Genomic DNA, 11,319 nt, shown 5'->3' with positions numbered 1-11,319 from the left:
CTCACATGGGTTGCTACTTTTTTTGTGGAACCCACTGTTTTTTAAAGCTAGATGTAGCCCGCTTTTATGCTACCCAAGAAAGAAAGATGCTAGCCCCAGTGATGGATGTAGCCTCATTTTTCGGCTCATTGGGGATAAAATATCCCGCTAAGGTTGGAAATATAGTAGCCTCATGGAGGATAAAGTTCTCATTGGGGATGCTCTAATGATTGTGAATATTTGATTTGTATGAGATTTAAAAATTAATTTCATCTAGTATTTAAATTTGGCAATCAATTTTGTTGTTGTTGTATTGTTTTAATTTGGGGTGTAATATTCACACACCCCATTTTACTTCTCACAAACCTTTTTAATTTTCGACCGTCGGATCGGATGAATTGAAGAAGATCAACGGACATAAATTATCAAGGGGTGTGTGGATAACACACCCCTTTTAATTTAGAAGGATAAAAATACAAGGTTATGTTGACAACCATATAAGGGCCACATGAGTATGTTATAATTAGTTGTGTGATTAATTAGTTGATTAAATAACTAACTACTTATGTATTATTTAACTTATCATAATAAACAGACTCATGTTTCCTTCATACGGTTATCAAATATATATTGTCACTAAAACCCTCTTTAATAATTGACCACATTCATACAACTAATTAAAAGCAATAATAGATGGCGAAGTATCGGCAAACCAATAACCTAAGAAAGTGACAATGAGACTCGATTTTTAATTTGTGAACGAAAAAAGAAAGAAAACTCAGTTCTTTCTAATGACCGACAAAACCAAATTGATGTACTTGGTTCTAGATTTTGATAAGTGATCCGCGACGAGCTCGGCGTACCGACGAAATAGATCATCCATGATATCTTTTCCGAAATGAGATTCGATCATCGACTCAACCACAGCTCTTATGGTCTTGGCCACTCGCTGTCCACTGGTTACAACGGATATCTCTGCACCACCATCCCAATCAATTTCAAAGGCTTCAAGGCGGTCCACCGTAAATGATCCTTCATTTTCTAACTCCAATTTCAGTTGCTCTTCACTTGGGGCATAGTATGGAGCGTTGAAGGAATCAACCTTTTCCTCTTCAATGAGGCCCTATACCATTGCATATACAAAATGTTACTAGGCAATAAATTAAGCTCATGTTTGCACCCGCTAAAAACTCATATGCTTATGAAAAATAAGAAAATTATTTGGATACATAGAACTGATGACAATTTATTTATATACTATTTAATATGTGTTGGCTTATTGTGTGCGAGTCTCATCTATATTAAAAAAATGTGACTTGTTATGTCCAAATAGCATTACTTATGGAAAAATAAAGAAAAAAAGGTTTCTTCATAAATTAATGTGTAAAACTCCATTCATAATAAAATCAAACACTTGAATATCATTTTAAAGAAGAAGAAAGAGCGTAAACTCAATTGTACATTATACAATCAACTAGTATTGTGCCCAACGTTAACAGTTGATAGGTCTGAAGTTTTTCTTCTACGGGATCTTGAAGTATTGTTTCTCAATAACGGTAAAAATTGTTAGGAAAAACGGTTGAATTAGGTACTAAGAAAATTATTCTTATGAGAGATGAAGAGAACTACCGGAAACTCAAAACTAAATATTGCATATTTATCTCTGTTGGTACCTCTAAAACCATGCTCATTAATGCATGAGCTAGGAGTTCCCACTGGTAGCAGCTCTCTTGAGTTGATGGGTCAGAGGACGACCTGCCCATGAGTGACAGTACCATTCGTCCTCCACCAACTATTTCTTCGGCTCGGGACTTGAGAAATAACGAAAAGTCCTTGTGAAATTGAAGTGAATATGCATCCAAAACGCATTGGGGGCTGGTCTTAGATATGTAGATCTTTCCTTTGTTCAACGCTTTGCCACCTGCCTGGCAATCCAGGCCAGGAGGGACCTGAGAGAGCCAATGAAGACTAGAAGAGGAGTGCACGAAATGCAGACTCTTGGCCGGAAACAATCTGCCGTAAAACGAGCCCGGCACAGCGGAGATAAAGAAAGACTCGAATCTGTCACCTTTTTCTTTCTTCAGTTGGTTGTAGAATGCCGGGAGTGACATAAAAATGGTGTTGAAGTCGTTGCTAAAGAGGTCGTTTAGAAACACTCTAAACTCTGTGGATGATGATGAGCTGCTATGTGTGGCATGTATGGCATCAATTATCTCAGAGATAATTAGGAAGGCGTTTGGTCCAGATGAGCAACCCAAATCGGCTATTCCCAAGCTCCCAATTGCTGCTATATTTGAGCACAACAATTTTTGTACAGCTTCATCAATGATTGGCTTTGCTATAGATAATATTTTTCCCTACAAAAGACAAATAATTAGATTAACTAAAGGAGATCTATGCAATAATAATAAAATAATAAAAGACATATAGTTAACGAAAGACAATATTAATGAGTTAATTTTGGCCCTGATTTGTAGTTGGACACGATTAATATCCTTCGTACATTATCCTAACGCATTCTTGTCGTTAAAATAAAAAATTAATTTGTACCTGAACTGTAGAGTTTTGAGCATAACTAGTCTCGCCGTTCCCTTGGTTCATGTGAAGTACTTGCAGCACCTCCATCTCAGTCTCCCCTAGTCAAGTCAGCCCCGTCTTCTCCACAGATGGAGTCACACAAAACCCTATGAAACCTTAAAATGATGCTGGTGTGAATATATAGACCCCATGTCGGACCATGCGGGAGCACTGCAACCACAAACGTCCCAACTTATTACTGCGTGTGCTATGTTCCATCTCCCATGCGGGAGTACTGCAACCACACAAGTCGTCATTGATCACTGCGTACCATGTTGTGTGCCATGTGTCACGTGCAGGACCACATACATGCAAAAGTTTATAACGCAACTCTTACTGCGTACTATGCTGTGTGCAATGTGTCACGTGCAGGACGACATACATTAAGTTAAGTTGGCCAATTATGTCACGTGCAGGACCACATACATCAAGTTAAGTTGGCCATTTTTTTTTCGTGATCCTTGTGATGAAAAGACTTTTAATTAAACTCTCGTGATAAGCTTTATTAACAATTGAGATTCAAATCAAAACTTTCGTTAGTCTTCCGTTAAATAAACTCAAATGACTATCACATGGAGGGTCAAATTCGTCATTTTAATTCAAATTACATCCCATTTCATGGACATCTAGTATGAGTTAGGGTTTAACGGAATTATATTTCATAGAAAAAAGCTTGAATGTAAAGAGTGAAACTAAACCTGTAAAACCACGTCAATGGCTAGGAGAAAAGGTGAAAGTGAAGCCGCGTATAATTTCTTAGGTATGATTTAATTTCGTTTGGAAATCATAATACTTCTAATAAACTATTGTTTTTTTTTTCAATGCCAACATGCCTTTGATCATGAGTTAGAATCTTAGTCTTAGTTGAATTTTCATTCTTGTATCAATTTGTACCAATCCGAATGCATATATGTCTTTCAATTTTGTCTTCAATTGGTAGTGTGGTTTGATGCACGCCGTAGTTGGCCAGTACACAACCTTTCAATTTTTTTCTTAATCTTCTTTGAATTTAAATTATTTACGTTTCTTTCTCTCTTGAAGTTCATATGAAGAGGGCAGACGTGAAAATTGAATTTTCTGCACTGCCTTTCACCCATTGTCTTCAATTCTTTAATTCTGTAATGCCTTTCACTCGTCTGAATGCAGAAACTGCAACGTCGTTCACTTGTTGTCTTTTATTCTTTAAGCTATTCTTGTAAATTATCTCTCATTTTCACTTGTTTCAATTTGCTTGTGCATTGGAATCATATTGCAACTTTTTAACTCACAAGAAAAACAGGTGTTTGTCATAACTCACGCAAAAAGAACAAGCGTATACCTAAGTCATACTAGATGTCCATGGAATATGATGTAATTTGGATTGAAATGATGTATTTGACCGATCCATATGATAGTCACATGAGTTTATATAATGAAAGACTAACGGAAGTTTGGATTTGGATCTCAATTGCTAATAGGGTTCACCACGATAATTTAATTAACAACTTTTTCATCACAAGGGTGACATTGAAAGTAGTGTGTCACCACAGGAACCACAAAAAAAATTTGGCCTTGTAAGTTTACAATGTAACCCTAACATGACCTAAGGCCAAAATACAACATCCAGACAAAATCCCACTTTTCTACATGGCTAATGCTTGAGGGACCAAACTTCTAAATTAAATTTTGTAAATCAAATTAAGTGGATATTGATGATTAGATTATTAAATGTGTTGATTAATGTTTTTATTTTTTATTGGTACCACATTATTTGATGGGTTTTTTTACTAACACCTCACAATCTTATGAATACACCCCATTTTTTGAATTCTTGTTGAACTACCTCTTTTACCCTTATTTAAATTTGAGAAAGAAAAAAAAAACAAACTCAGCAACCACAAATGCACCACGTATTCCCTTCGCAACATCCAAATAACATGCACCACCATTAACGAATTCCACTGATCTCAATAATTCAATTGTTATAAGAAGATGGTCCTGACAACTTCATTTACCCAAACATATGCCGACCTTATATTACAGAAGCACTTTCCATATGTTTTCTTGCCCATAGTCATCAAGTAGACATCCTTGAGTATGGCGTCTGAAATTGCAGTTTCTACAAACTGCTAAAGGCCTCGCAGAACGACGGGGAGGGAAGGGGGAAGGGAAGGTGAGGGAATGGAGTGCTTAGCATGGATCGACGAAGTGGCGGAGGGTGAGCGAGATGTCAATTAGGTGAAATGTTATTGTTGTTTTGAACATGTGGGGTGGCTTCAGTAGAAGTAGGCTTAAAATTGAAATTTAAAAGAACAATTTTAAGTGTGGGGTGTATTTATAAGATTGTGGGATGCCAATAAAACATCCCTTATTTGATTTGTAAATTTAGTTTAAAATTTTGGTCTCCCTAGCATTATGTTTTCTACATATACCTCTTTCAAGTCCCAAAAATAGTGGAAGTTTTTAATTATCTATTTCTGTATGCCTGATTTGCCTCTATTATTAGCATGACGCCTATTTAAATTACTTTTTTGAAGATTAGTTCTAATACGTGAAAAGTTAAATCCAATTAATTCTGAGCAGAATTGCTTGTACTCGTTTTGCACGCGGTCCAACCATTTGTTATAAGTTCTTCGATGAGAGAGATATTAAAGTGTTTTTTTATAGGTGTAGTTAATTTAGATTTCAAAAGATTTTAATAGATTTTTTTAAATGATAGGTTTTAAAAGATTTTAATAGATAATAAACGCACTCTATAATTCTTTATGTTCCTATGGTACAGATAAGAGAGTAAAGCTATGCATTTAGTACAGAGCTTGCCTAATTCTTTTTTTTCCCGAAATGTATGTTAGCTCCGGTTTTTTCTCCATCCTTATGAATTGGATGAGTTTTTCAATAATATATACTATTTTCTTAAATAATAAAAAAAAAAACTCAACAATCAACATAGAGAAGCAGCAATTTAACTAATTAAACAAAGAACAATGAAGCTTGGGTTTTGAATTTTATTTTTCTTCAACGTTAGACTTCCAATCCCTAATTGTAAATACGAGAATCGCTGTCAAGGGCCAATCAATACAATGTATAAATAAAAAAATAAACTCAGTTATTGCTCCACATAATATTCAACATGCTTAATTAAAAGTTACAAGAAAAAAGTCAATGCTGATTTTTAAATGAGTGGAAACAGGAATCCAAAAAAATCAAAGGAAAACTAATGAAAAGAGTTTGAAAACTTTGAGTTTTAACGATAAAGACAAAATAAAGGGTAAAGTGTAACGATAAAGACAAAATAAAGGGTAAAGTGAATATTACCATGATTAACTTTTTAGTGTAAAAATGTAATTTTTCGTTAAAGTGAATAATATCGGAATTTTTTCGTTAAAGTTCTCAAAAATCAACTGATGTCGGTGACCACATTTTTTTTATCCCTGCACGCATGTATTCTCGCAGCACCAGGGAGCATATACACATTCGAAATATGTGCTTAAATTCTTTGCAATTTGCATGTTAATCACTTAATTTAAACGTGTTGGTCTTCCACATATATCTGACAAATGCCAAATATTCGAAACATGTGCTTAAATCCTTTGCAATTTGCATGTTAATCACCTAATTTAATCGTGTTGGTCTATCCACATTTATCTGACAACAGTCAAATGTTCCCACCAATTTGGAAACGCGACTCCACCAATTGATTACATAGACTTATAATGCAACAATAATTTGAAGAAATAAAGGTGATGTTATTAAGATATCATATTTGTTAGACGATATTTATACTACTTGTTTAACAGAAGTATACCTACCGATTGATACCTTCAAGCAGGCTTTACATTTATTAGAGCGGTGATACAAATATAGTCTCTAAATGTAATATTCTCTTAACATTTTGTAAAACAAAATTCAACAATAAAACTATTTGGACGCAAAAAATCACCAATAAAACTATTCAATCTTTTAACACTATTATTTGAAATCTTGTTTTCAGATAGACAAACTTTCTTGCGGATGCTATTACAAGTTTTGTTGATGTTTTTAAAATTGTCATATTTAGGATCATTCCTTACCATCGAAAGTTTAGAATATTTTCCTCTTTGATTGTACTGAACTCGGTTGTACTCGAGTTTTCTCTACATGTATATATTTTCTTGAGAGAAAAAAAGTCGTGATCTGCAAGCTTTCACCAAGAGAACTTAACAATCGCAATAGGTGGCCGAACGGAAACCCAGGGCCTAGCTATTGTTCATTTTAGTAGAGATTTGTGTAATCCACGATTCCGAGCAGGGGACCAGGTCCGTGCAGGTTGTTGGGAGTACGAACAATATTCTAAATATCATGTTTTAAATTTTTCACCACCGTGCAATTGCCACCTAATGACGCATGCAAAAGTTTCGGCCTTAAATTATTTGATGAAAAAAGGATGACAGATTTCAGAGAATTGGAAAAGATAGGCAAGTGCAAAGCGCATATAATTTATTAATCTCAGCCAAATACAACGCTCCAAAGAATATCCTTAATGTGTCAACTTCAAGTCTTCAAATTTGAGAATCGGGAATCCTTTACTGTGTATATAAATGGAGAATATGGGTTCTTTATTAGTCTTTGTATGGGTCTAATCTTAGAAAGAAAAAGGAACCAAATTTCTGTTGTTGGTGGATTGATTAGGATTCTTTTCCATCTAAATCTCGCTTGCTTCTCTCTCATTTTTCTCTGTCTTTCTCTTTTCATAAAGAAATCAAAACAAGATATTGATGTGACTTAATCGTAAACGTTCAAATAAGAGGAGACTGAAAGGGAGAGAAAATGGGAGATGAAGAATCAAGGTCCCTAATTTCCATGTGTTGTGTGCACATGAGACGAAATACAATTGTTGATAGGCTAGCTAACAAAATTAGGACAATCTATTCTCAGATTGTTACGAAATAATGATATTGTATTTGTGGGGTGTAATATTTTCGAATGATTGTGATGTATATATAACTTTTTTTATACAAAATTAGTGTGTGGAATACCAAAACACAACCACCTGGTATAACTAGCAATGTGGGTGAAAGCCAATTTTGATATTTCTCTCATTCAATGCACTAGCCACAAGTCAACTCCGTATTATCCCACATTCATGGTTTCGGTCCTCGTTTGCATGACCCGAACTATTATGCTATTAGCCTTAGAAAAATTCTGTGGTGCTTCAAAGCATAGAATAATTAATAACCAATAGATTTTAGTTTTTGTGTGATTTGACCAGAGATCTAACGGTTAAAAAATAAAAAATAAAAAATACTTTAGAATACCATATAAAATTGAATAGTGCTATCTACACATTTCTTTTTATTTTTCATGTTTTTTTTAATTTTCAGCCTTTGAGTGGAATACATTGAAAATAATCAAATGATAAATTAATAAAAAATGTGCGAATCCGCTTTTTGCTTATGTAGTTTTTTCGAAAAAGTACGGTTGTGTAACTTAACCATTTAGGTCCGCACAGCAAACAAGTCGATTGGGCTTCTTTCACCAAAAAGAAAAAACAATCCATTCAGTTTCTGAGTGCTCAACGTGATCTGGATGAATAATGGGGCCAAGCCCGTAATTATATTACATCCTAAAACGAATCAAGTAGGGTCCTTCCAAGTAGATATCATGTCTAATTTTTAATAGAAGTAGAACCGCCGATACAAGTAAGGTTCTTCAAGTAGGTTTTACATTTATTAGAGAAGTGGTACAAACATAATTTATTAAATACGATCTCCCCTTAACATTTTCTAAAACAAAATCCAACAACATAACTGAGAAAATGACAATGAGACCAGATCTTTAATCTGTTGACGAAAAATTTGATTGGGAAGTTTAAGAAAACTCAGTCCTTTCTAATGACCGACAAAACCAAATTGAGCAACTTGGTTCTAGATTTTGAAAAGTGATCCGCGACGAGCTCGGCGTACCGACGAAATAGATCATCCATGATATCATTTCCGAAATGAGATTCGATCATCGACTCAACCACAGCTCTTATGGTCTTGGCCACTCGCTGTCCACTGGCTACAACGGATATCTCTGCACCACCATCCCAATCAATTTCAAAGGCTTCAAGGCGGTCTATTATAAATGATCCTTCCTTTTCTAACTCCATCTTCAGTTCCTCTTCACTTGGGACATAGTACGGAAGGTTGAAGGAATCAACCTTTTCCTCTTCGATAAGACCCTATACCATTGCATATACTAAATGTTACTAGGCAATAAATTAAGTTTGTATTTGTACACGCTAAAATATATATGCTTATGAAAGATAAGAAAATAATTTGGACACATATGATAAGGCTGACAAATTTACTCATATACTATTTAATAAATGTGGGCATAATGTGTGAGTCTCGCCTGTATTAAGTAATGTGTCTTGTGTATGTCCAAATAACATTACTTGTGAAAAATAGAGAAAAATGGGTTCTTCATAAAGCAGTCTATAAAACTCCATTCTTAGTAAAAAAAATAAAAATAAAAAATAAAAAACTTGAATATCATTTTAAAAAAGAAGAAAAAAAGGTAAACTCAAATCTTATTACCCACTCAACTATTATTTCGCTCAACGTTAACAGTTGATAGGTCAGAGGTTTTCTTCTATGGTTTGATTCTTGAATTATTGTTCCTCAATAACAAAAAAAAAAAATTCATAAAAAGAAGTTAAATTATTAAGAAAATTCTTCTTAGGAGATGAAGAGAATTGCTAGGAACTTAAAACTAAATATTGGATATTTTCTATGTAGGTACCTCTGAAACCATGGTCATTAATGCATGAGCTAGGAGATCCCACTGGTAGCAGCACTCTGGAGTTGATGGGTCAGAGGATGACCTGCCTGGGAGTGACAACACCATCCGTCCCCCACCAATTATTTCTTCAGCCCGGGACTTGAGAAATAACGAAAAATCCTTGTGAAATTGAAATGAATATGCATCCAAAACGCATTGAGGGCTGGTCTTAGAAATCCAAATCTTTCCTTTTTTCAACGCTTTGGCAGCTGCCTGGAGATCCAGGCCATAAGGGACCTGAGAAAGCCAATGAAGACTAGAACAAGAGTGCACGAAGTGCAAACTCTTGGCTGGAAACAACCTGCCGTAAAACGAGCCCGGCGTGGCGGAGACAAAGAAAGACCCGAGTCCAGCACCATGTTCTTCCTTTAGTTGGTTGTAGAATGCCGGGAGTGACATAAAAACGGTGTTGAAGTCGTTGCTAAAGAGGTCGTTTAGAAACACTCTAAATTCTGTGAATGATGACGAGCTCCTACGTGTGGCACGTATGGCATCAATTATTTCGGAGATGAGAAGGAAGGTGTTTGGCCCAGATGAGCAACCCAAATCGGCTATTCCCATGCTCCCAATTGGTGCTATATTTGAGCACAACAATTTTTGTACAGCTTCATCAACGATTGGCTTTGCGATGGATAATATTTTTTCCTACAAAAAATTATTAGATTAATCAAACGAGATCCATGCAATAATAATTAAGAACTACTCGACTAATATCCTTCGTTATCCTTGCGCGCTGTTGTTAAAATTAGAAATTAAATTGTACCTGAAATTTAGAGTTTTGAGCATAACTAGTCTCGCCGTTCCCTTTGTTCATGTGAAGTATTTGCAGCACCTCCATCTCTCTCTCTCTCTCTCTCTCTCTCTCTCTCTTCCCTAGTCAGGCCCTTGTCTTCCGCACAGATCGACCCACATAAAACTTATGAAACCTTGAAGTGATGCTGGTGTGATATATAGACCTCGGGAGAGGTTTTTTAATATGTCTGGAATATAAAACGATATGTCATATGTTGTTATACAAATAGAAATATTTTTTTTTCAAATTTTACTTTACTTATATATATAATGACATATAATATTTTTCTTGTGTTTCGAGTACATTGAAATTTTTTTCCTATGTCGAACCATGCAGAAACTGCAACCACACGTCGTGATTATGAGAAGTTTATAACCTAACGTTCAAAAAAAAAAAACCTGAACTAGTACGTACTACATTGTGTGCCATGTGTCACGTGCAAGACCACATATATCCATGCACGCACTCAGTGGCGAAGCCAGGAATTGTAGAGGGGAGGGGCGAATGTAAAAAAATGGCAGCAACCAAATCCTATTGTATAGTAATGGCGTCCATAATTCAATCCTCTACATTTAAAAACCCTTTCTAAGTGGAGACATCGCTGCCAATATTTCTTGCTTTATAAAAATCACATTAGAAAATATAACAATAACATCAAAATGCAACATTTTTTACTATACTACACTCCAACCACTCATAAATATCAAACCTACTACGCGAAAATTTTGTATGAGAATTAAAGCACTGTTTCTTATAATATCGCTCCATTACATAACTGTATAATAAGAAAGAAAAAATGACTTAGACTATTAATTCTAAATTCTACTATGACTAATAACTAATTAAACTAACAATTGAATTAATCAATGATCAATAATCATATAAGTTATCACTAATCAACAATAATTATGTTGATGATCAACAATTAAATTATCAGTAATAACAATTCCAATAACCAAGAAACAATAATTCAATTCATTCAAAATTACAATGTGGTGAATTACCTTAATTCCTTTTGGTTCAATGTAATTTTTAAAATTCTTGAACTACAATTTATAGCATTTTGAATGTTCTACCATTTTGAGGTGTTCTCTTTTATATATAGTATAATAAAACATTACAACAAAAATGAAAAAGAATAAAAAGTGATATTGGGGTTAATACAAAATAAAAGGAAATAAAAAGAA

At 34.6% G+C, this 11,319-nt stretch overlaps 2 protein-coding genes across 2 annotated transcripts; both read right to left on the bottom strand.

The window, feature by feature from the left end:
• Positions 1-581: 581 nt before the first annotated feature.
• LOC108169219 (probable jasmonic acid carboxyl methyltransferase 2) lies at positions 582-2,721 on the bottom strand. Its single transcript, XM_008389809.4, has 3 exons — positions 2,530-2,721; positions 1,653-2,336; positions 582-1,102 (listed from the first exon to the last, which is right to left on the bottom strand). The coding sequence occupies exons 1-3, from the start codon at positions 2,602-2,604 to the stop codon at positions 758-760; spliced, it is 1,104 nt and encodes a 367-aa protein (XP_008388031.1). The 5' UTR covers positions 2,605-2,721; the 3' UTR covers positions 582-757.
• Positions 2,722-8,219: 5,498 nt separating this feature from the next.
• On the bottom strand, positions 8,220-10,464 carry LOC103450454 (probable jasmonic acid carboxyl methyltransferase 2). Its single transcript, XM_008389807.4, has 3 exons — positions 10,103-10,464; positions 9,301-9,984; positions 8,220-8,737 (listed from the first exon to the last, which is right to left on the bottom strand). Exons 1-3 carry the CDS (start codon positions 10,175-10,177, stop codon positions 8,393-8,395), a joined length of 1,104 nt encoding a protein of 367 aa, XP_008388029.3. The 5' UTR covers positions 10,178-10,464; the 3' UTR covers positions 8,220-8,392.
• Between the last annotated feature and the right edge of the window lie 855 nt (positions 10,465-11,319).

The sequence above is a fragment of the Malus domestica genome, chromosome 15, assembly GCF_042453785.1.
Source record: "Malus domestica chromosome 15, GDT2T_hap1".
Taxonomy (NCBI): domain Eukaryota; kingdom Viridiplantae; phylum Streptophyta; class Magnoliopsida; order Rosales; family Rosaceae; genus Malus; species Malus domestica.
This window is presented reverse-complemented; position numbering and strand designations above follow the sequence as displayed.

Bases quoted from the DNA above. Each gene is read 5' to 3' on its own strand.
- LOC108169219 (XM_008389809.4), bottom strand. From the start codon at position 2,604: ATGGAGGTGCTGCAAGTACTTCACATGAACCAAGGGAACGGCGAGACT. The intron at 2,337-2,529 runs GTACAAATTAAT...TGTCTTTTGTAG, and splicing joins CTCAAAACTCTACAGTTCAG to GGAAAAATATTATCTATAGC. The intron at 1,103-1,652 runs GTACCAACAGAG...GCAATGGTATAG, and splicing joins TAATGAGCATGGTTTTAGAG to GGCCTCATTGAAGAGGAAAA.
- LOC103450454 (XM_008389807.4), bottom strand. From the start codon at position 10,177: ATGGAGGTGCTGCAAATACTTCACATGAACAAAGGGAACGGCGAGACT. The intron at 9,985-10,102 runs GTACAATTTAAT...AATTTTTTGTAG, and splicing joins CTCAAAACTCTAAATTTCAG to GAAAAAATATTATCCATCGC. The intron at 8,738-9,300 runs GTACCTACATAG...GCAATGGTATAG, and splicing joins TAATGACCATGGTTTCAGAG to GGTCTTATCGAAGAGGAAAA.